General features: G+C 46.4%; 1 protein-coding gene across 6 annotated transcripts in view; it reads right to left on the minus strand.

Moving 5' to 3' along the window:
- Positions 1 to 325: 325 nt before the first annotated feature.
- Positions 326 to 25,349, minus strand: part of slc5a2 (solute carrier family 5 member 2) — a 76,939-nt gene continuing 51,915 nt past the window's right edge. For all 6 annotated transcript variants that reach the window (XM_070857224.1, XM_070857226.1, XM_070857223.1 and 3 more), the window contains 8 exons: positions 22,181 to 22,410; positions 20,774 to 20,909; positions 9,004 to 9,111; positions 7,584 to 7,734; positions 6,103 to 6,271; positions 2,925 to 3,140; positions 1,464 to 1,602; positions 326 to 581 (listed from right to left, as the gene is read on the minus strand). In XM_070857224.1, the coding sequence (XP_070713325.1) occupies positions 361 to 581; positions 1,464 to 1,602; positions 2,925 to 3,140; positions 6,103 to 6,271; positions 7,584 to 7,734; positions 9,004 to 9,111; positions 20,774 to 20,909; positions 22,181 to 22,410 (1,370 nt within the window). In that variant the 3' untranslated portion in view covers positions 326 to 360. The remainder of the gene's footprint in view (positions 582 to 1,463; positions 1,603 to 2,924; positions 3,141 to 6,102; positions 6,272 to 7,583; positions 7,735 to 9,003; positions 9,112 to 20,773; positions 20,910 to 22,180; positions 22,411 to 25,349) is intronic.

A 25,349-nucleotide genomic window follows, 5' to 3' on the forward strand; every position in this document is an offset into this window, starting at 1 on the left:
CCCAAAACACAGACCCAAGGCACAGACCCAACACAGACCCAACACAGACCCAGGCACAGACCCAAGGCACAGACCCAACACAGACCCAACATAGACCCAACACACAGATCCAACACACAGATCCAACACACAGGCCCAACACACAGGCCCAACACACAGATCCAAAAAACAGACCCAACACAGACCCAACACAGACACAAGGCACAGACCCAACACAGACCCAACATAGACACAACACAGACCCAAGGCACAGCCCTGACGGTTGCCCTGGAGAAAAGTTGTTCAAACCTGTTCAGCAACAATAAAATAGTTTGAATTAAGAGACTTTTAAAAGAAAATAAACTTATTTTATTTTAATTTTTAGGCGTAAAAGCCCCACAGAAAGATGGCGACACACATCATGATAATGGCGTTTATATTAACCACAGTACTCCAGAATGTATTCTCGCTGATGTCTGCCATTTTCCTCGAGGCTTCCGCCTTTTCCTCTTCTGTTGGCTCTGGCACTGGCTCTGAGTTAATGCCACAGAACCAGCCACAGCAACGGATAAAGACATTCCTTTTCTTCCTTGGTTCTGCAACTGAAACATATAAATAATGAATTTCATAGAGGGTGCTGTTTAAATCTTGTTAGAACATTGGGCCCATTCAAATGGTGCTTACATAAGAACATAAGAAATAGGAGCAGGAGTAGGCCCCCTCGAGCCTACTCGATCATGGCTGATCTGATCTTGGCCTCAACTCCACTTCCCTGCCCGCTCCCCATAACCCTTAATTCCCTATCGATCAAAAATTTGTCTATCTCCACCTTAAATATATTCAATTATGCTTCTCATATGTAAAGTTAGAACATTGAGCCCATTCAGGTTGTGCTTCTCATATCTAACATTAGAGCATTGGTCCCACATTCATAATGTTCTGCTTATATCTAATTTTAGTGCATTGGGCTCATTCAAGTGGTACTGCTTATATCCAACCCAGGATCATTTAGCCTTCATCCACATTATCTAACCGCCTCTCCTCTAGTCTACTTTGTTGACCAGTTGCATTCCTCAGATGACATTTCCATGGTCCTAGCAGCTCAGAGATCCATCATGTTCCACACAACATTTAACCTTATTTGTGTACTTCTAATCTTCAGTCTTGTTTATAGCCAGATATCCACTTAGCTGTGTTTTTAAGATGTTAATGGACACAACACTCGTGGCTTTAGCTGGGAGTCTGTTCCACATTCACCGCTCTGTGGGTAATCAAATTCCTTCTAACCTCTTGTCTCACTAGGGACTCATTAAACTTATGCTCATTCTCTAGTTCTGTGTTCACAGTGCAAGTTATATATTTCAATTATCATTTCTCTCAGCATTAAAAAAAAATGTTCCCCACAACCTTCCTGCTCCTTTTCCTTTCTAGTTCAGTCTTGCTGACTTGTGGTGCCAGCAATTGCTCATTTCCAGCCTGAGTACCTGCTAGCACTGGGTGCTTGTCGGTAGTGCCGTTTTCTGCTTCTTCTTGAGTTTTGATTTTCGGCTTGGCTTCTTCCACAATGTCCAAGTCAATCCTTTCATCTCGGCTATAGCGGAGGCTGTACACCAGGCGTGGTAGCTGGAGGGTCAAACAGTTACTGTTAGTTTAATTTGCTTCTGTTATTAATTCTGGTAGTGCAATCTACAGTGCTGTAGCCGCTTTATTGCCTCAGCATCCTTTCTATAATGTGGAGCCAAAAACTGAACACAGTACTCCAACTGTGATCTTACTCAGGTTTAATACAGATTTGTTACATTTTGACTCTTATATTCCTACCTTTTACCATAAAACCCAGTATTCCATTAGGTTTTTTATGACCGTATCTTCCTCAGGTGCTGATTTTAATGTCTTGTGAACCTCACTCAGCTTTTCCCCATTCAAAGTATAATTATTACTTTTGTTAACCAAAATATACTACCTTACATATACTGACATTGAATTCCACCTGCCAATGATTTGGCCATTTCACATCTTATCAGTCACTATTCCTGTGCAGCTTCCTTTGGTCCTCAGAGTTATTTACTGTGCCTCCTATTTTAGTATTTTCTATAAATTTGGACATCACTCCCTCTAGCTCTATATCCAAATCATTGATGTGCATAGTGAACAGAAGTGGTCCCAGAACAGAACCGGGTGAGACATTGCTATTCACTTCCAATCACTTTGCTCTTAACTGTTTCCCCCCTTGTAACTAGTTTTTAATCCAGTTTGCTACTTTCCCCTAATGTGATAACCCTTAATCTCCTCCAGTTGTCTCTTCAAAGATATATGTCTCTCTCTCTCTCTCTCTCTCTCGTTATCTCTTTCTCTATCTCTCTCCCTCTGACTGTGTCTCTGCTTTTCCCTGTCTGTCTCATTTTCTCTCTTCCTCTGTGTAATCTCCGTCTCTCTGTGCTTGTGTCTCTATATCTGTGCCTCTGTCTCTCTGTGTGTCTGTCTCTTCCTCTGTATGTCTGTTTTACTGCCTCCCATTTTCTCTTGGTCTTTGTTCATTTTTGTGTTTCTCTGTCTCTATTTTTCTTCTCTGTTGCTGTCTATCTATCATTCTCTCTCCGTTTTACTTTCTGTCTATGACACTCGCTTTGTGTGCGTCTGTCTGTATGTCTCTCTCTCTCATTCTCATTCTCTCTCCACTCTCCCCTTTCTGTCTCTCGCCCTTCTGTTTCTCTCTTTCTTCCGTCCCTCCCCTTCTCTCTTTCTATTCCTTTCTCTGTCTAATATATGATATCTCCATTATTTTCAGTAAGATTTTTAAAGTGAGAAAGAAACAGACCAAGTGATGAAGAGAAAGACAGAGACAGAAACAGAAGAAAAGAGAGGCTGAGTTAGAAAAAGAATACATTCTCAGCCTTTCCTTGTTATAGACTGGTAACCGTCAGGTATTCATCCCCAGAACTCACATGTTTCTCGTCGATCTTTGGAGTGCAGAAAGAGATGATGAGGACCAGCAGACACGTGCAACTGAACAGGATGATGGCGAAGTGGAGGTAGTGGATCCCGCAGAAGATGAATGGGCAGGAGGATGGGAAGATGCAGCTGCCCGTGCCATAGACAAACTCAGCAATCATGCGGCAGAGCCCCATGGCCAGGCCCCCAATCAAACCCCAGAAAGCACCCTGCAGGGGTAATAAACAAGAACCCACTCACAACCAGCGGAGAATGTGCTAACCAGCAGTTTACTAATATGCACAATGCAGCTAACTATGGAGAAGCTTGATCGGGAGAGAAGGCGCACAGAGATATTTCATGGAAGCTAACAGAAATGTAATGACTTACCACCACCAGCTCTCCATTTTATTGCCGGTAAGCATCATAGTTTTCTTTGTTGAATTATTAGTGGAAGTTTTAGTCTGCTCGAGTTCGTGCAGAATTAGAATAATATTCAGTCAATTACCTCTTTTTGTATGGAGTCACACTGAGGACACCCTCCATCATGTTGTGGAGCAGTGTGCGGCGGCCCAGCCCGGAAATCGGTGCGGTCCCGGCCTGCAAGGCCATCAGCAGGCCGGGGCCATTGGAGGGAGCAGCGTGCGACGGCCCAGCCCGGAAATCGGTGCGGTCCCGGCCTGCAAGGCCATCAGCAGGCCGGGGCCATTGGAGGGAGCAGTGTGCGGTGGCATACCACTGCAGGGAGTAACGTGTGCTGCTGCAGGAGGGCGATGGCTACGAAGCCAGGTCGCTGATTGCAGTGCGGGCAGGCACAGCAGGAGGGGCGAAGGAGCGGCAAGAGTCCATAGAGGGAAGTGACCGGGGCCCAGGAGAGGCGTGAATCTGGTGCCCAGAAGAGGTGAGGGCTCAGGGGCAGCACGGGCCAGCCCACACTGCGATATGTGTGCGCGCTAGGTCTGTGCAGCAGAGCTGGTCTCCAGTTAGTCTTGGGTAACCCTTGCCACTGGACCAAGACCTAGCTCTGTCAAGCCCGTGTGGTGGCTGGTGTGCAACGGCCACCACACGTTAAAAAAATCCACGCACAGGCATCTTCCACACTTCACGATGTAGTTCGGGATCTGGAATATTGGGTCCTTCATTGAAACACCTGTGAACTCATCCCTTTTTGGCATGGAAGCAAGTCATCCTCGCTTCGAGGGATTGCCTATGATGATGAATATTGAATTTACTAACTGCTACTTAATCTAATAACTAGTTTGTAATTTGTTTTCAGCAAGCTATTTCCTGATCCATCCTGGATCACAATACAGGTACTGAAGGACTGGCTATCACAGGGTGTTAATTACACTCTCCTTTCACCTCTGGGACCTGGGTGTGAATTCAGTCTCAGGGAGTGTGCTGGATACACTGTCCTTTCACCTCCATTAATGAGTTGAATCCAGCTCTAGGGGACTGAGACCCTGAAAGTTTGGGCGTCCCAAATTGCCAATGCAGCTTTGGACTCGGGCTAAAGTATGCTATATCAATCTGGGCATTGACTTTGTGGGGAGTCCTGGGATCAATTAATCATAACATTGGAAGATGGACCTTGTGCTCAATTCCTGCTACTGATTGGAGAGTTATGTGGGTTGGTGGGGGGAGGGTGGGGTTGGGGAGGGGTGAGGGGTGGGGTACACAAACAGTTACAAGTGCAACCAGGCTTAAAAGCTGGCAGTTTCATTATAGGTGGATCAGTCTACTGAGGTAAGTTGACAGCACTTTGTTCTACATACAAATATTTTTGTAAATACTTTGGGTCAAATCACACAAGGAAGTGTTTGTCTTGGCTGCAGAGTTGCTCTCAAGGAGATAATTCTGAGAAGATAAAGAGGGACCTGTGGTACTGCAATGAATTGCTGGAGAAATATCCACTCCATCCATGGGATAATCCTCTGAGGACTCAAAGTGTGTGCCACTGGGCCCTCCTCTAAGCAATGCACAGCCAATCTTACCAATAGGGGATCTTGCAATTATTGCTGGCCCAAATTCAAAACAGTAAGGTGCACCTGCTGGACACCCATGGGAAGATGTCAAAACAATGGCTAGAACACTGTGGAGGATGGTGGTTCTCGCTCCTTGATTCCCAGGAATCCAGGAAGATGTTAAATGACCTAATGAGGACAAGCAGGATGAGATAATGCTAGACCAAATCCAACCTTTGTTAGTCCTCTTCTGCAGATGAATTATAGCCATGCAAGGCACAGTAGGAGGAGGAGAAAAGAAGAGCCTCAGATACGTGACAACTGCCGCATTGTGAGCCACTGCATCTCTTGTCCTCCATCCATCACCAGCCCAAAGGCTATCACTTGGGGAGAATAGATACTGGGAATGAGGAGATTGCACTGTGAGAATCACCTGTCACAAAGTAATTAGAAGAATGGGTACATTCTAGAGAGAGCAGTATTGTCTGTACTCTCAAGTGGAAAAGAACCTCTAAGTTTGGCTTCTTCCCCTTTGTTGTATCCTCATCCTGTATGCCTCTCTCATTTGCTCTTCCTTCTGCTCCTATTCTGCCTCCAATAGGTATCAAAATACTCATAGTAAACCCAAGATAAGGCTCCCTGATAGAAGGATAGGAACAGATTTCCCTGCTTGAAACTACAGTGAGGCAACTTGCAGAATCCTTTTTTAGCAGCACAGCTAAGAAAAAATATTTGTAATCATTTCTGTCAAAACTGATATTTCAGACTAAAAGTGTGGTCAATTAAATCCTGTGAACTCAAACTCTTCCTGGTTTGACAAGTCATGCAGGTAACTTGCTCCTCTTTCATCCAAGCTTAAGTCAGGTGCAATTCTGATGTAAATAGCAGCAGCTTTTGCCCTCATTACCCTCTATGCACTGACTTTGGGGGTTGGCATATCTTGTGCCAACAGCCAGTTCCACTTGAGAAGGATTGTAACTCTGGCGGGTCTGACTTATTTTCCAAATTTCGGTCCCCTTCATTAGAACTATACCACCTTTTCCCCCAAAATCGGGGAATTTCAGACCCCTTTAATCTGTGTCTAATCCATGATGCACCTGCCTTGGGAGCGTCACTTTGTACCTAATTTGTGCTATACCTGACCTGGAAGTGCTGATGGGACAGTCTAGAGATAATTATGAAAATTCACTCCATCAATCACTGTAAACATATCAGAATTGCTTCTTACGGGTTCATTGACTCTCTTCACGAAGACGCCCAGCAGGACAACTGCACCGATGGGTGGTGCCAGATAGCTGGTGATAGACTGGATGTAGTCAAAGAGTTGCCCGCTCTGCGCTGCCTGTACCACAGGGATCCAACCAATGCTGATTGCCACAATACAGAGAATCCAGACTCTGAGGAAGAGAAGAAGATGACATGGAAATGATGAGTATTTCTACGGTTAAGGTTCCATTCTGGTTGTATGGCAAGGAACGCTGTTCATGTCTTTGAGATTCCTCACGTGCACGGGTTCCCTGAATTTCTTCCATAGCCATGCTATTTGAGGATATGGTAAAGCAGAAAGAGTGAGTGACGCATGATAATGTGACCTTTTGATGACACTGCTGCCTAAGAGTGGCAATGCATGCCCGGTACGATAACAGAGTGACGCTTCACTCAAGCTTTCAAATAGTTACCAACATATGGAATGGATTTCAAAATATAGTGAAAGCGAAAACTCTGGAATTATTTTTTTTTATTATTCGTTCATGGGCATCACTGGCAAGGCCAGCATTTATTGCCAATCCCAAATTGCCCTTGAGAAGGTGGTGGTGAGCCGCCTTCTTGAACCGCTGCAGTCCGTGTGGTGAAGGTACTCCCACAGTGCTGTTAGGGAGGGAGTTCCAGGATTTTGACCCAGCAACGATGAAGGAATGGCGATATATTTCCAAGTCAGGATGGTGTGTAACTTGGAGGGGAACTTGGAGGTGATGGTGTTCCCATGTGCCTGCTGCCCTTGTCCTTCTAGGTGGTAGAGGTCGCGGGTTTGGGAGCTACTGTTGAAGAAGCCTTGGCAAGTTGCTGCAGTGCATCTTGTAGATGGTATACACTGCAGCCATGGTATGCTGGTGGTGGAGGGAGTGAATGTTTAAGGTGGTGGATGGGATGCCAATTGAGTGGGTTGCTTTGTCCTGGATGGTGGCTAGTGTCTTGAGTGTTGTGGGAGCTGCACTCATCCAGGCAAGTGAAGAGTATTCCATCATACTCCTGACTTGTGCCTTGTAGTTGGTGGAAAGGCTTTGGAGAGTCAGGAGATGAGACACTCATCGCAGAATACCCAGATCTGACCTGCTCTTGTGGCTGAGCCATGAGGTTACAGATTCTGGTGAAATACAATTCTGCTGCTGCTGATGGCCCACAGCGCCTCATGGATGCCTAGTTTTGAGCTGCTAGATCTGTTCTGAATCTATCCCATTTAGCACGGTGGTAGTGCTACACAACATAATGGAAGGTGTCCTCAGTGTGAAGATGGGACTTCGTCTCCACAATGACTGTGCGGTGGTCACTGCTACCAATACTGTCATTTAACAACCAATTGGATGCTGTAGGGTATGTGTGTGTGTGTTAAGATCTTGCAGGATGGATGACCTGAGATGGGTCTAATAGCTTACCTCATTTATAATTATCTTGTGAAATATTCCTCAGATCCTGTTAATGATTCCTCACCTGCCAACAATCATCAACTCCTTGTTGCTGGCTCCCTTCCGGATCCTTGCCCAGATGTCCATGGTGAAGAGCGTGCTGCTGCTATTGAAGATGGATGCCAGTGAGCTCATGAGAGCTGCCAACATCACGGCAAGCATCAAACCACGTAGTCCTGTCCAGAGACACATGACAAATTCAAATGAATGACAGAGATGGGAACCTGGGGAACAGAGGGGTATATACAGTGGATACACTTGGCAATAGTTGGGTATATGAGAGAGATATACTTGGATTAGTATTTTATGTATAGAAGACACAATGGTGCATATACAGGAGACACACAGTGGTACTGAAATATATAGAGGAGACACAGTGGATATACAGAGAGGAAACACTGGCAAATACTGGAATATAAAGAGGAAACATGGTGTGCCACATGTACACTGAGGAACAGAGAGAATTACAGAGTAGACACATTGGGGAACAGTGAGATATATAGAGGCGGCACAATGAGTATATAAAGGAGACACACTAGGGAACAGTGAGATATATAGAGGCAACACAGTGGGTATATAAAGGAGACTGGGGAACAGTGGGAGATATGGAGAAGATGCCCAGTGGTGTATATATTGGGGGCATACGGGGAACAGTGGGAGCGTTCGGCATGGGTTCAACGGGTCGAATGGCCTCCTTCTATGCTGCAACCATTCTATATAAAGGGAACACAGCGGGGAACAGTGGAATGGGTAGAGAAGATTTCCAGGTCTCCTTTGGAATTAGGTAAAAAGCCAAGGCCCAGAGTGCAGGATAGCACTGAGATTGAAAAAATATCAGAGACGATGATGGAAATTGGGAAGTGTTGATATAGTGATACCAAGTTTAGACTTTAATAGTCTGTGTATGGAGGGAAAGACTGAGGCTCGGAGCTCCTGGTTTGAGGTCCTTTGAAGGAATAGATTCAAATTAGAGACTGAGCAAGTTTATCTAGTGTGGAGCTGTGGCCTGCCGAGCAGGAAGAGCCCAAGTTCCATCCCCGGTCTGGATTGAGTTAGCTGGTTAGCTGATCTCACACAAGATGCCAGGAGGGGATTACAATTAGCCCCAATATTCCTGTATCAGGGATGTGAAAAAATCCTGATCACTGTCCAATGACCTCTGCTGGAAAGTGATGTGCGTGCAGACATTGGGTGAGGAGAGGATCAGGGTCAGTTGCGACTTTCCCCACAACGGAATAACCTCGCTCACACATGACCACTTAGGCAAGGTACCAGATGGTGGTCCGTGGCCGTGGAGCCATACATAAGTAAGGCGAAGAGGGCAGAAACAACCAGAGAAATTGCTGGGATGAATTCTGAGTTAAACATAGAAAGGATACAGGGAACTAGAAGTGTGGATGATGGGCTATTTGTAGCTTGGTTTTCTAGTTACACAGATGGCTTACCATTGGGCATCAGTGTGACCACCAGCTTTGGGTAGGCAATGTTCGAGCAACCAACTGGAGTGCCGCAGATTCGCTCGCAATCCTCTGGCACAACGCACGCAACTTCATCTGTGGGAGAAGGTGCAAGCATTAGAAGGAGCTGCCCAGGTTTTCCAAATTTGTCCCAAATTAATTTATTCCAATGGACCCTATAAAATATTGTCCCAGATGTTGATCAACTGTTAGCATTATTTTAGACACAGAGTAAAGTTCACTGTTCCATCAAACATTCCCAGGTCAAATACGGCACAGTTTACATACAGAATAAAGGTCCCTTGACATTGTTCCATCAAACACTCCCAGTTCAGGGGCAGATTGAGTTGGATACTGAGTAAAGCTCCTTTGAAACTACTAGAGCAGTGTGGCTTGCCGTGCCCCTCAGAACAGCCCCCTCTTGTGTATCTAAAACAAGTTTCAGGTTGGAACTCTGATATATTTTGCTATTACATATTCATGATGGAGGAACCTCGTGAGAAAATGAGCTAACGTCAAGAACTGTGATGATTCAAATTTCAAACTTTCAATTTGGAGCCTATCTGAGGCTTTTTGGGCCTAGCTAAGGATAAAGGAGATATGGTTCAAGATTCTTTAGGAATCGGATTTTTAACTTTTAAAAATGTAAAGTTTCATTTCCATGGAGCCAGGCTAAGTGACCTTTATTCTGTATGTAAACTGTGGGATAGCCCACTATTGGGTCATCTGATTCGAAAGTGCCCGCCATGTTACTGAAAGTTGGAACATATTTTCTTAATGAACTACAGACGTTATTACAGCAGCACCTGAACATCAAATTAAAAATACGTTGGTTATTGATTTCCGTCTAATTTTGCTTTCTATGTTTAAGGTGCTGACTCTCGCTGGGGTTGGTCCATGGGCATTAGTTGCTGACCATGTAACCATATATCAGGTGCAGGTCAAGAGAATGAGTGTTAGGAGGATATTCAACTGTGAGGCATCACAGCCAAGCCCAATCCTGCCATCACCTGATATCCAGACACTTTCCAAATGGAGTCACTGGTTAATGGTTAATGGATAATGGATAATGATCAAGAGCAGGAAGCCTGTCTCATTTTCTCCTCCCAACTGCAAGGGTGCATAGGCCAGTTCTAGCCACCTACCCAGTTCCAGCTAACTCAGCACAAACCTGTGATGGAACTTGGACCCTTTCTGCTCTGTGTGGCTTAGTATCGTTCTGGGTGTGATCAATTGGCTCAGCAAAGGCCGGGAATGGAATCTGAAGCCTGAAATTGGGCTCCTGCTGCACTGCCAGCACAAGGGCACTTTGTACTGCCGGCACACTGAGGGGACCTCCCTAGATTTTGTGCTGCTGTTTATTGCTACACTGCCAGCATACTTTGCCCAGCTCACTGGATGCACAGAGGTAAAAGGGGCATCATTTCTGGAGCGGACCCTTTAAAAGGTTCCGGTGCAGCACACAAAGGGTCGTTTGGGGAGCAACTTTGGTGAATGTGTTGGAAAATGCATACAGGATGAAGGCCAGAGCACTGCATTTACTGAGAGAGCCTGGGAAGTCATGTTGAAGGAGGTTCAGGAGAGGACGTCTAACACATTTGGGAACACTCCCCAACAAAATGCAGCAAGAGTGGCATGGGAGAGATGGCGGGGCAGATGAATGCTGACTCTGAAGAGGACAGCCTTCCAGAAGCGGAAAAACAGGCCCTTGAGAATTCTGCTAAGATACTTGTGTTATGTATGGAGAAAGAGTCAGACTGAACACTGAGCTCAAAGTAAAGTGTGAGCTTAGTCTTTTATTGCAGGTCTCCAGAGTGCCTCTCCAACCTGTGAGGCCTCCTTAAATACCTGTGCTCCCAAGGGATTAAGGGATCCCTTGGGACTCCAGAGGATGAGCCCTCTGGTGGCTGTACAGAGTAAATACAAGTTTACATATATAACAATACTACTCCTCCCCCACCCCCCAAGTCAACAGTGTAACTATTTACAAGGTGAGTCTGGGGCCCTTCTTGCCCTGGTTGATCGTCTTGGTGTGAAAGCTGGTATTGGTGAATCAACTGTTGGGCCCTCGCTGGGCTGCTGTGCAGCTGGCCTTGGTGGGCTGCCTCGTGTGGTGAGTCCTGCTGGGCTGCTGTGGATGATGAGTTCTGCTTCGTAGCCAACCGCAGTGCCGGTTGTCACTGGTGTGTATGTTGGGGGGGGTCATAGAAACATAGAAACATAGAAACATAGAAACATAGAAAATAGGTGCAGGAGCAGGCCATTCAGCCCTTCTAGCCTGCACCACCATTCAATGAGTTCATGGCTGAACATTCAACTTCAGTACCCCCTTCCTGCTTTCACGCCATACCCCTTGATCCCCCGAGTAGTAAGGACTTCATCTAACTCCCTTTTGAATATATTTAGTGAATTGGCCTCAACTACTTTCTGTGGTAGAGAATTCCACAGGTTCACCACTCTCTGGGTGAAGAAGTTTCTCCTTATCTCGGTCCTAAATGGCTTACCCCTTATCCTTAGACTGTGACCCCTGGTTCTGGACTTCCCCAACATTGGGAACATTCTTCCTGCATCCAACCTGTCCAAACCCGTCAGAATTTTAAACGTTTCTATGAGGTCCCCTCTCACTCTTCTGAACTCCAGTGAATACAAGCCCAGTTGATCCAGTCTTTCTTGATAGGTCAGTCCCACCATCCCGGGAATCAGTCTGGTGAATCTTCGCTGCACTCCCTCAATAGCAAGAATGTCCTTCCTCAAGTTAGGAGACCAAAACTGTACACAATACTCCAGGTGTGGCCTCACCAAGGCCCTGTACAACTGTAGCAACACCTCCCTGCCCCTGTACTCAAATCCCCTCGCTATGAAGGCCAACATGCCATTTGCTTTCTTAACCGCCTGCTGTACCTGCATGCCAACCTTCAATGACTGATGTACCATGACACCCAGGTCTCGTTGCACCTTCCCTTTTCCTAATCTGTCACCATTCAGATAATAGTCTGTCTCTCTGTTTTTACCACCAAAGTGGATAACCTCACATTTATCCACATTATACTTCATCTGCCATGCATTTGCCCACTCACCTAACCTATCCAAGTCACTCTGCAGCCTCATAGCATCCTCCTCGCAGCTCACACTGCCACCCAACTTGGTGTCATCCGCAAATTTGGAGATACTACATTTAATCCCCTCGTCTAAATCATTAATGTACAATGTAAACAGCTGGGGCCCCAGCACAGAACCCTGCGGTACCCCACTAGTCACTGCCTGCCATTCCGAAAAGTACCCATTTACTCCTACTCTTTGCTTCCTGTCTGACAACCAGTTCTCAATCCACGTCAGCACACTACCCCCAATCCCATGTGCTTTAACTTTGCACATTAATCTCCTGTGTGGGACCTTGTCGAAAGCCTTCTGAAAGTCCAAATATACCACATCAACTGGTACTCCTTTGTCCACTTTATTGGAAACATCCTCAAAAAATTCCAGAAGATTTGTCAAGCATGATCTCCCTTTCACAAATCCATGCTGACTTGGACCTATCATGTCACCATTTTCCAAATGCGCTGCTATGACATCCTTAATAATTGATTCCATCATTTTACCCACTACTGAGGTCAGGCTGACCGGTCTATAATTCCCTGCTTTCTCTCTCCCTCCTTTTTTAAAAAGTGGGGTTACATTGGCTACCCTCCACTCGATAGGAACTGATCCAGAGTCAATGGAATGTTGGAAAATGACTGTCAATGCATCCGCTATTTCCAAGGCCACCTCCTTAAGTACTCTGGGATGCAGTCCATCAGGCCCTGGGGATTTATCGGCCTTCAATCCCATCAATTTCCCCAATACAATTTCCCGACTAATAAGGATTTCCCTCAGTTCCTCCTCCTTACTAGACCCTCTGACCCCTTTTATATCCGGAAGGTTGTTTGTGTCCTCCTTAGTGAATACTGAACCAAAGTACTTGTTCAATTGGTCTGCCATTTCTTTGTTCCCCGTTATGACTTCCCCTGATTCTGACTGCAGGGGACCTACGTTTGTCTTTACTAACCTTTTTCTCTTTACATACCTATAGAAACTTTTGCAATCCGCCTTAATGTTCCCTGCAAGCTTCTTCTCGTACTCCATTTTCCCTGCCCTAATCAAACCCTTTGTCCTCCTCTGCTGAGTTCTAAATTTCTCCCAGTCCCCAGGTTCGCTGCTATTTCTGGCCAATTTGTATGCCATTTCCTTGGCTTTAATACTATCCCTGATTTCCCTAGATAGCCACGGTTGAGCCACCTTCCCTTTTTTATTTTTACGCCAGACAGGAATGTACAATTGTTGTAATTCATCCATGCGGTCTCTAAATGTCTGCCATTGCCCATCCACAGTCAACCCCTTAAGTATCATTAGCCAATCTATCTTAGCCAGTTCATGCCTCATACCTTCAAAGTTACCCTTCTTTAAGTTCTGGACCATGGTCTCTGAATTAACTGTTTCATTCTCCATCCTAATGCAGAATTCCACCATATTATGGTCACTCTTCCCCAAGGGGCCTCGCACAATGAGATTGCTAATTAATCCTCTCTCATTACACAACACCCAGTCTAAGATGGCCTCCCCCCTAGTTGGTTCCTCGACATATTGGTCTAGAAAACCATCCCTTATGCACTCCAGGAAATCCTCCTCCACCGTATTGCTTCCAGTTTGGCTAGCCCAATCTATGTGCATATTAAAGTCACCCATTATAACTGCTGCACCTTTATTGCATGCACTCCTAATTTCCTGTTTGATGCCCTCCCCAACATCACTACTACTGTTTGGAGGTCTGTACACAACTCCCACTAACGATTTTTGCGCTTTAGTGTTCTGCAGCTCTACCCATATAGATTCCACATCATCCAAGCTAATGTCTTTCCTAACTATTGCATTAATCTCCTCTTTAACCAGCAATGCTACCCCACCTCCTTTTCCTTTTATTCTATCCTTCCTGAATGTTGAATACCCCTGGATGTTGAGTTCCCAGCCCTGATCATCCTGGAGCCACGTCTCCGTAATCCCAATCACATCATATTTGTTAACATCTATTTGCACTGTTAATTTATCCACCTTATTGCGGATACTCCTTGCATTAAGACCCAAAGCCTTCAGGCTTGCTTTTTTAACACCCTTTGTCCTTTTAGAATTTTGCTGTACAGTGGCCCTTTTTGTTCTTTGCCTTGGGTTTCTCTGCCCTCCACTTTTCCTCATCTCCTTTCTGTCTTTTGCTTTTGCCTAATTTTTGTCTCCCTCTGTCTCCCTGCATAGAAGGTAGGGTCCAAAGTGGGTTGCTCAGGATAGTCCGTGAATCTGAGTTTGGTTTGGTCCAAGTGTTTCCGGTGAATGAGTCCATTTGAAAGTTTGACCTTCCCTCTTTGGCCATGTCAGTGCTGGGAAGCCGCTTGGGACCTTGTCCATAATTCAATATAAATACAGGATCATTGATTGCAATCTCGCGTGACACATTTATGCTGCCTGATCTCTACCTGTTCATGTAGATCAGGGTGAACTAACAAGAGCCTTGTCTTAAGTGCTCTTTTCATGAGCAGTTCGGCAGGTGGGATCCCAGTGAGTGAATGGGGTCTCGTGCGGTAGCTAAGCAGGACTCGGGATAGGCAAGTCTGCATTGAGCCTTCTGTTACCCTCTTCAAGCCCTGCTTGATGGTTTGCACTGCTCTCTCTGCCTGACCATTGGACGCAGGTCACGGGGCAGATGTGACATGTTTGATCCCATTGCAGGTCATGAATTCTTTGAACTCAGCATTGGTAAAACATGGCCCGTTGTCGCTCGCCAGGGCATTGAGTAGGCCGTGTGTGGCAAACATGGCCCTCAGGCTTTCAGTAGTGGCAGCGGACGTGCTAGCCGACATTATATCACATTCAATCCATTTGCAGTATGCATCTACAACCACAAGGGAACATTTTACCCAAGAACGGGCCTGCATAGTCGACATGTACCCTAGACCACGGTTTGGAGGGCCAAGACCATAAACTTAGCGGCGCCTCCCTGGGTGCATTGCTTAACTGCGAGCATGTATTACATCTGTGCACGCAGGACTCTAAGTCCGCATCGATACCCGGCCACCACACGTGGGGTCTGGCTATCGCTTTCATCATTACAATGCCTGGGTGGGTACTGTGAAGGTCACCGATGAAGGTGTCTCTGTTCTTCTTGGGAACCATTACTCAATTGCCCCACAGAAGGCAGTCTGCCTGTATAGATATTTCATTTTTGCGCTGCTGAAACGGCTTTTATCTCTTCCTGCATTTCCATTGGGACACTGGACCAGCTCCCGTGAAGCACACAGTTTTTGACTAGGGACAATAAGGGGTCCTGGCTCATCCAGGTTTTGATCTGCCGGGCAGTGACGGGTGATTGCTCACTCTCAAATGCTTCCATAACCATGGCTAGATCTGCGGGCTGCGCCATTTCCACCCCCGTGGTGGGCAATGGCAGCCTACTGAGAGCATCGGCACAGTTTTCTGTGCCTGGCCTGTGGCGGATGGCATTGTTGTATGCGGACAACGTGAGCGCCCATCTCTGGATGCGGGCCAATGCATTGGTATTTATCCCCTTACTCTCGGAAAACAGGGATATGAATGGCTTATGGTCAGTTTCCAATTCGAATTTTAGCCCAAACAGATATTGATGCATTTTCTTTACCCCATAAACACACGCTAACGCTTCTTTTTCAATCATGCTGTAGGCTCTCTCAGCCTTAGACAGACTCCTGGATGCACAAGCAACCGATTGCAATTTCCCCAAATCATTAGCTTGTTGCAATACACACCCGACGCCATATGACGACGCATCAAATGTTAGTACCAAACGCTTAATGGATCATACAACACAAGCAATTTGAGCATGACAATTTTCTAGCTTTTACAAAGGCATTTTCTTGGCTTTTGCCCCATGCCCATTCGTCCCCTTTACACAGTAAGACGTGCAATGGTTCTAACAGTGGGCTGAGACCTGGTAAGAAGTCACCAAAGTAGTTCAGGAGTCCTAGAAACGACCGCAGCTCCGTCACATTCTGGGCCTCGTTGCGTTTTTGATTGCCTCCATCTTCGAATCGGTGGGCCTGATGCCATCCGCCGCGATTCTCCTCCCCAGGAACTCCACTTCAGGCGCCAGGAAAACGCACTTCGAACATTTTAACCTGAACCCCACGCGGTTGAGTCGACTGAGAACCTCCTCCAGGTTCTGCAGATGCTTGACTGTGTCCCAACCTGTGACCAAGATGTCGTCCTGGAAGACCACGGTGCGCGGGACCGACTTCAGTAAGCTTTCCATGTTTCTCTGGAATATCGCCGCCGCTGATTGAATTCCAAACGGGCATCTGTTATAAATAAAAAGACCTTTGTGCGTGTTGATGCAGGTGAGGCTCTTCGATGACTCCTCCAGTTCCTGCGTCATATAGGCTGAAGTCAGATCCAGCTTCGTGAACGTCTTTCCTCCCACCAGCGTTGCAAAGAGGTCATCGGCCTTTGTTAGTGGCTATTGGTCCTGCAGGGAGAAACGATTGATAGTTACTTTGCAATCGCCACAGATTCTGACGGTGCCGTCTTCCTTGAGGACTGGGACAATCGGACTGGCCCACTCATTGAACTCGATCGGTGAGATGATGCCCTCTCTTTGCAGCCAGTCCAGCTCGATCTCTACCCTTTGTGATGGATGAGTCGTACCCCCGGAATTAAGTGGATCTGCACTTTTGCTCCTTGGAACTTCCCGATGCCTGGTTTGAACAGCGAAGGAAACTTGTTTAAGACCTAGGCACATGAAGTGTCATCAGCAGGCGATAATGCTCGGACGTCGTCCCAGTTCCAGCGTATCTTTCCCAGCCAGTTCCTGCCGAGCCGCATGGGTCCATCGCCCGGTACCACCCAGAGTGGTAGCTTGTGTACCATTAGGAGACCATTACGGTAGCACTGCCGATTACGGGAATCAGTTCCTTTGTGTAAGTTCTTAGTTTCGTGCGAATTGGAGTTAAGACTGGCCTTGAGGCCTTGCTGCACCACAATTTCTCGAAAATCTTTTTGCCTATGATGGACTGGCTTGCGCCCGTGTCCAGCTCCATTGATATCAGGACTCCATTTAGTTCAACATTCAGCATTATCGGGGGACAATAATAAGAACATAAGAATTAGGAACAGGAGTAGGCCATCTGGCCCCTCGAGCCTGCTCCGCCATTCAACAAGATCATGGCTGATCTGGCCGTGGACTCAGCTCCACTTACCCGCCCGCTCCCCATAACCCTTAATTCCCTTATTGGTTAAAAATCTATCTATCTGTGATTTGAATACATTCAAAGAGCTAGCCTCAACTGCTTCCTTGGCCAGAGAATTCCACAGATTCACAACCCTCTGGGAGAAGAAATTCCTTCTCAACTCGGTTTTAAATTGGCTCCCCTGTATTTTGAGGCTGTGCCCCCTAGTTCTAGTCTCCCTGACCAGTGGAAACAACCTCTCTGCCTCTATCTTGTCTATCCCTTTCATTATTTTAAATGTTTCTATAAGATCACCCCTCATCCTTCTGAACTCCAACGAGTAAAGACCCAGTCTACTCAATCTATCATCATAAGGTAACCCCCTCATCTCCGGAATCAGCCTAGTGAATCGTCTCTGTACCCCCTCCAAAGCTAATATATCCTTCCTTAAGTAAATGTGGTGAATGTGTGCACCCCATGTACCTCTGCCTCCTCGATCTGAGGCTCTGGTTCGTCGTGATCCTCAGTGGATCTGTCCTCCTCTGCAACATGGTGGTTTGCAGGTTTAACAGGATTTGCAGCTCGCCTGCACATACGTTGGCAGTGTCCCATTGTTCCACAGCCCTTGCAAACGTACCCTATGAATCGGCATGAATGGAAACGATGATCACTCCCGCAGCGCCAACAAGGTGTTAATGGCCTTGCATTCATCACCCTTGATGGTGGACTCTGAGACATCTGCAGACGTGAACACCTGGGCTATCACTATGGCCTTACTCAAGGTTGGGGTCTCTACAGTCAAAAGTTTGCGAAGTATAGTTTCGTGGCCAAAGCCAAATACGAAAAAGTCTCTGAGCATGTGCTCCAAATGCCCTTCAAATTCGCAATGTCCTGCAATGTGTCTTAGCTTGGCGACATAATTCGGCACTTCCTGGCCTTCAGACCTTTTGTAGGTGTAGAACCGGTACCTCGCCATCAGAACGCTTTCCTTCGGGTTCAAATGCTCTCGGACCAGTGTGCACAAATCATCGTATGATTTCGCCGTGGGTATCGCTGGAGTAAGCAGATTTTTCATGAGGCCATACGTTGGTGCCCCACAGACGGTGAGGAGGATCGGCCTTCGTTTGGCAGCATTCTCTTCTCCATTTAGCTCGTTGGCTGCGAAGTATTGGTTGAGTCGCTCCACAAAAGTTTCCCAATCATCTCCCTCCGAGAATTTCTCCAGGAAGCCCACTGTTCTCTGCATCTTTGGATTCGCTATCTGTATCTCGTCGCCAGTTGTTATGTATGGAGAAAGAGTCGGATTGAACACTGTGAGCTCGAAGTAAAGTGTGACCTTTGTCTTTTATTGCAGGTCTCCAGAGTGCCTCTCCAACCTGTGAGGCCTCCTTAAATACCTGTGCACCCAAGGGATTATGAAATCCCTTGGACTCCAGGGAATGAGCCCTCTGGTGGCTGTACAGATTAAATACAGGTTTACATATATAACAACACTACTCCTCCCCCACCCCCCAAGTCAACAACTTGAGCCCTCTACTTATCTGTACTGGTTCACAGTACAATGTCAGTAAGACACACCTTCTTTAACAGGAGACACTCAGGATGGGATTTTGTTCTGAGGCGGATTCACCACCAGAGGTGGGTTAGGGCAGAATTTCTGTCCGCTGCCCAAACACATTTACTTGGGTGGGTCTAATTCTTCATACAGGATGGAATCCTCGTGGAATCTTACAGAGGGAGCCCACCACTATGAGCGAAAAAATATGGCAGTGCTTAAAGGGGGACAAAAGTGTCCCGTAGAGCTTTTTATTAATACCATGTATCATGGGCCTTGTGGAAAGTGGAAAAGGGCCTGAAGAAAGAGAGAGAACGATGTCCACTAATCGCCCCTCTCTCGCCCAACATTGCCGTTACGGATTTCCTGCCACAATCGCGGATCAATTGCCATCCTTCTCCTGGTGGCCCCTCGGGCTGTCAGTACTTGAGGCAGTATACAGAAAATCAGGCAATTTCCCGAATCCTGTCACCCAGTCACCATCTAAGATCAAAGGTCAAGTGGCTGATACCGCTGCTGGGAGCTGGGGGGAGTGGGGGGGGGGGGGCGGGGGCGGGGTAGGGGAGTGGGGAGAGTGGGGAAGAGAGGAAGATTTACCTCAGCACTGACAGGGCCAGAGATACAGCAGTCGGCCCCCACAATACATTTCATTTCATTTTCAGATGCTTTCTTCCCTTTAAGATGTAGTTGCTGTGAAGGCTGTCATAACCTATTCTGCTCTTATCGTGCACCTGAATGACATTACAACAATGGCACAAGGCAGCATGCCTTTTGGAGAAACCTGGACATGCCCCCAGAACAGAAGTAACAAATACTGAAATTAAGCTTGCCCCATGGAGCCATGCAAATTTTTGGCACCCCCCGGTAGGGATGAAAATCTGAAATTTCCTTCAGCTGGTAACGTATGGAGTGTCATTTCAGGCCTCTGAGCCTTGCCTGCTCTGAATGGTCCTCAAATCCACCATCAAACTCATGGTCTACAGGGCTGTAGTAATACCCAGCCTCCTGTATGGCTCAGAGACATGGACCATGTGCAGTCACTGGAGAAATACCACCAACAATGGCTCCTCAAGATCCTACAAATCCCCTGGGAGGACAGGCGCACCAACATTAGCGTCCTCGACCAGGCCAACATCCCCAGCATTGAAGCACTGACCACACTTGATCAGCTCCCCTGGGCAGGCCACATTGTTCGTATGCCAGACACGAGGCTCCCAAAGCAAGCGCTCTACTCAGAACTCCTTCATGGCAAGCGAGCCAAAGGTGGGCAGAGGAAACGGTACAAGGACACCCTCAAAGCCTCCCTGATAAAGTGCAACATCCCCACCGAAAACAGGGGGTTCCTGGCTAAAGACTGCCCTAAGTGGAGGAAGTGCTCGGGAGGGCGCTGAGCACCTTGTGTCTCATCGCCGAGAGCATGCAAAAATCAAGCGCAGGCAGCGGAAAGAGCATGCGGCAAACCAGTCCCACCCACCCCTTCCCTCAACGACTATCTGTCCCACCTGTGATAGGGACTGTGGTTCTCGTATTGGATTTTTCAGCCACCTAAGGACTCATTTTTAGAGTGGAAGCAAATCTTCCTCGATTCCGAGGGACTGCCTATGATGATGGCCCAGTATCATATCAGGTGAGATCAGATAACCCAGCCTAGACCGGGACTGAAAACTAGACTCTTCCTCAGTACATCATCACACAACACCGTCTCCAACTCCATCAGTAAACCTCACTGCTTCCATTAGAGTGGCTTTGAAATTGGCTGCTAACCTCTGTACACAAGAGAATATCTGAAATTGGAAAGTCAATGATGGTGATGCAAGCTCCCATTATTACCATTCCGTGGCAGTGTATGGGTGAAGAGGTTTGATGTGGGGAGTTTGATGAGCTCTTGCCCTAGCCAATGGTTTGTAACTCTTTTTGGTTCTCATACCAATTAACAAGGATACACTGGGATGGAATAATTAGTCATTTGATTCAAACTTACTTGGGTAAAGTACTCGGCTGATCATGCCTGGCAAGACCATCAGGTACATGGGCAACAGCTTTATGTAACCACATAGGACACAACCGGCCTTCACATGCGTCAGGTTCTTAGCAGCAAGGCAACGCTGGATGATGACCTGGAAAAGATGGACACCAACTAGTTAGAAATATCTCAGCAGAAGGGATTCAGCGTCAACTGTCGGCATCAAATACTCCCAGAACAGCTTTCTTTGCATTACCCTGCCAAACACTCTGAGCTGAGGTACAGCAAGGGTTAGCTGATATTCCCTCTGCTCAAATAAATTAACCCTGATTTTGGAAGAGGAGCCCTATTTTAACAGTGCCATTCCCCCCTACTCCCCCCCACCCCACCGCCTTCACCATTTCCCATCCTCACTAAGTGAGTTTGGCAACTTAATACCAAATTTGGGGCAGTTTTGTCCTTCGAAATAGTTCCTGCCTTTGCCGCACCCCCACCCTCAGTGCCAGTGAAAATCTCAACCACACTTTTTGTCATCTCACATTTGGTGTTTCCAGCACTCTCCTCACTGGCCTCCTGAGCCCACAATTCATTCAGACTTCCGCTGTCCACATCCTGTCTCATTCACCTATCACCTCTGACCTTATGGACAGCATCTATCACTCCTGGCCAGAGCACTCTTACCCATCACCCCTGTCCTTACAGATATCATCTATAATGTTTGTCCTAATGGACATCACCTTTCAATTCTGCCCGTACCACGCTCCACTGCCTCCCCAGCCCTTAGAGCAATAACTTTAAAATGCTCGTCCTCAACTTCAAATTATTCCACACCCTCGTTCCTCCCAACCAGCCAACCCCCTCCAGCTCTACATTCCTGCCCCATACACCTCTTTTGAGTCTATGTTAATGTGTGTCTGCCCTCCCCTATATCATCATCAGTGGCAGTATCTTCAGTTATCATTCCCCGTACTCTGGAGCTCTCTCCCTAAAGGCTTCCATCTCATGACTTCTCTCTTTATCTCCTCAAAACCCATTTCACAGATTTCACCTTCAGTCAGCTCTCCTAATTCCCTTTCTGGCTCATGTCTGATCAGTCCCTCTCAGATATGCTTTGATACCTTAAAGCATGGATATGCATCTGATAATTGTTATAGAGACTAGGTTGATTGTGCCCGAAGGCCAATAATACACTCAGCCAACAGACAGCGGAAACTTTCATTCCATCATCCTGGGGCTGAAAAAACAATGTGCCTAACACCCACTGTGACATTTGGTTTCCTGAGGCTGGATTCAAACCCAGGTCCCAGGGGTGAAAGGGCAGCTCAACTAACATTATTGGTCCCTTATAGCTGATTTATTTTTAAAGAAAAAACTTTGTGGAGACCTAGGGAATCAAAGATTATTAATGGTCAATCACCAGCCTACCTGATCGCTGCACCAGAACCAAATTCCAATGATAGTAATGCCGAAGATTAATCCTGGCCAAGGTAGATCACCATTGACTGCATCTCGCAGGAGGTTGTATGAGTCAGCGCGAGGGAGGTAGCACTTGTTGGAGATGTTATAGCGGAGGGGATCTAGTGAATCATGAAAGATGGGCATGGCATCTTTGTACTTGGTAAACAAAGCCTGGTAGCCTCCAATTTCATAGAAAGCTGTGGAAGATGGAGGGGAAATCCACAGGTAAATGGCAGAGTCACAAAATCGCAAGATAATTACAGGTGAAGAGGGCCGTCCGATCCATTCCAATGAATTCATCAAGAAAGATGCTAAAGCCCTACTCCCCTAGTGTAGCATCCTATTATATCCAGCCTCCGTACTTTATCTGGAAGTTTATTTCACGTTGATCACTCTTTGACTGAAGAATCATTTTCTGATATCTGTCCTAAATTTACATTTTTACCAGTTTTAACCCGTATGTCCTTGTTCTACCCCTGCAATTTAATTTATACACGGGCCCAAAATTTGCGGTGGGTAATAATAGCAAACGGTTCACTACTTTTACCCCTTTGAAACTTCAGGATTTAGCGCGTGTGCATCCTAACGTGGAAAGCCTGAAGTTGCGGTCAGTCACTCACTGCTCCGACACTGGCTGCGCTGCCAGAACAGCAGAACTTCTCGCCACAGAGATTGAGAGATCTTTGTGGGAAGCTTGCTTCAGGACCAGCAGTGAACACCTTTGCTTTGCCGCTGGACTTACCTTTTCTATTCTCTTAACAACCTCATGAGCCTCTATAAGATTAGACATCAGATGCTTCACTTTCAGGCTGAAAAGTCCCGAGTCTCTCTAGTCTTGCCTTGTAACTCAGACCTCTGACACTAGGGATCACCTTCGTGGCTCTTCTCTGCACTGCCTCCAATGCTTGAATGTCTCTTTTGTTTCTTGGCAACCAAAACTGGACAAAATATTCAAGGTATGATTTGACCAGAGCACAATAAAGTTTAATCACTGCCTTCCTTGACTGACATTCCACTATTTGGGTTATGTAGTTCAACATGCTGTTGGTTTTATCGAATACTGCTCTGCATTGGTTGGTCATATCTAGCCATCAAATCTCCTACGACTCCTAGATCTCTTTCAATTTTATTCTTAGATATTTTAACACCATCAGTAGAGTATATATATCATCTATTTTTCCTTGCTACATGCAGCACTTTACACTTACATTTCATCTGCCATTGTTCTACCTACTTACAAATTTTGTCCAGTTTTTAATGTAATTTCTGAGGTATCTCTTTTGATTCAACTGTCCCATCTAGTTTGGTATCATCTGCAAATTTGACCACTTTGTATGAAGTTTCTGAATCCACACCATTTATGTAAATTAGAAACAGTAGTGGTCCTAACACTAAGCTCTGAGGTACCCACTCAGTCTTCTCCCCCATTCCAATATAAATTCCTTAAGAGTGCTTGTTTCCTATCTTTCATCCCATTTACTGTCCATTCCCACTTGGGTTCAGTGGTGTCAGCTGCTCCCTTAAGCAGTCTGGTGACCTGCTCCTTACGGATGTTGACTCCCACTGCCTAATAGCTAATACACTCAGGACTTTAACAACAAAACTCCTTTGTGTTCTGACTCTCCATGCATGTGCATTCCTTCAATCTCTCTGAAGGTGGACTGTGTCAGCACTAGGGAGGTGGTGTTCAGTTCCATTGTAAGCTGCTTTATTCCACAGTAGGCAAAACATACATAACACCGAGTATAATGAGAGATACTTGGTACAATCAGTATACCTTCAGTTTGGATACTATTACAAAATACATACATGAGTCTGCTTTGGGGTTTGTAGCTTAACTTAAAAGAATAGACAGCTACCCGTCTTGACAATTGGGGCAGAAGTTAGTTCTGAGACTTAACTGCCTCTTAGGCTGGGATTTTGCTCACCTTGGCGGGTCCGGTGCGGGCAATGTCGGTGGTGGGTTGTGGCCCCGCTGTTGGCCACATTATGCTGCCTAAATGAATTTATGTTGTAGCGCCCGACCACCGCACGTCCTGGGCCAATTAGAGGAAGCGGGTCTAATGACGTCATTCATGATGCATCTTGAGCCAGTTTCCTTAAAGGGGCCATGGCCACTTTACTTTTGACATTTGTCCTGTCAGTGTTCTACAGCACTGAAGTGCTGCAAACACTGACAATCACTGCACAGAGGTACAGGGCTGCACCCAGGTTCTCCCATGACTCCCTGTATGGGACTTCTCCATTCGAATACCTCGAATACTGAGGACCAAGGTTTGACAGTATAAAGGGCACCCATGTTACTGGAATAGATGGCAGATGAAAGAGAGATGACAGAAGCATTCTGTCACTGGTGAGAGAGTTCGTCCAATGAGGTAAGAGTGAATGGAGAGTGGTAAGTAGAAAGCCTGCAGAATTTGTGCCGGAAATGGACTGAGAAACAGCTTGTAGCTGAGGAAAGTGATGATCTGTCAGGTGGGAGCTTTTACTATACATTTGATGCTATCAAATAATCAGCTGGAGCAGTGGCCACTGAACTCCCGCCTCAGCATAACAGCCGTGGTCCCCAGACAGCGTGGTTCCCTTGGCCATGAGATTAAAGTTAAAAGGGTCTGTTAAGTACATTATAATGAGTTTAAGTCGCTTGCCGCTGCCTGTTGGGTCTGCTCAGCGCTGACAGACCCGACATTGGGAAAGACGCGTTGTGTCGGGTTGACAGCAGGGTTCCAAACACGCTGTGAAAAAGACACTTTCCCACCCGATCCACCACTGATCCCATCCACTGACACCATGGAAACCTCCGAACTTTCTGTGTCTGATTTTTAAACGCCTTGCTTCAAACACTGGCAGAGATCAAAAGGATTTGTCAGCACCAAGGTGCTAGATGTCTTCCTGGATGCTCAGGCATTGTTAATGAATTGGCCATCGCTTGGCATCTGTGCAAAACATTAGGCCATACTGCATCTTAAATGCCTCTCGACTGCCTATGTGTGTGGGGCTATCCCAAAAGGTGAATGCATTTTAGGCACTTTTTGCTCAGAATACATATCAAAAACTGCTCATGACCAATTCTTACTTGTGGAAAAGTGGCCAAAGAATCCCGAACCATGACAAGCATTAACGCTCCTAAAAATGA

This window comes from Pristiophorus japonicus, chromosome 16 (genome assembly GCF_044704955.1).
Source record: "Pristiophorus japonicus isolate sPriJap1 chromosome 16, sPriJap1.hap1, whole genome shotgun sequence".
Classification (NCBI taxonomy): Eukaryota; Metazoa; Chordata; class Chondrichthyes; family Pristiophoridae; genus Pristiophorus; species Pristiophorus japonicus.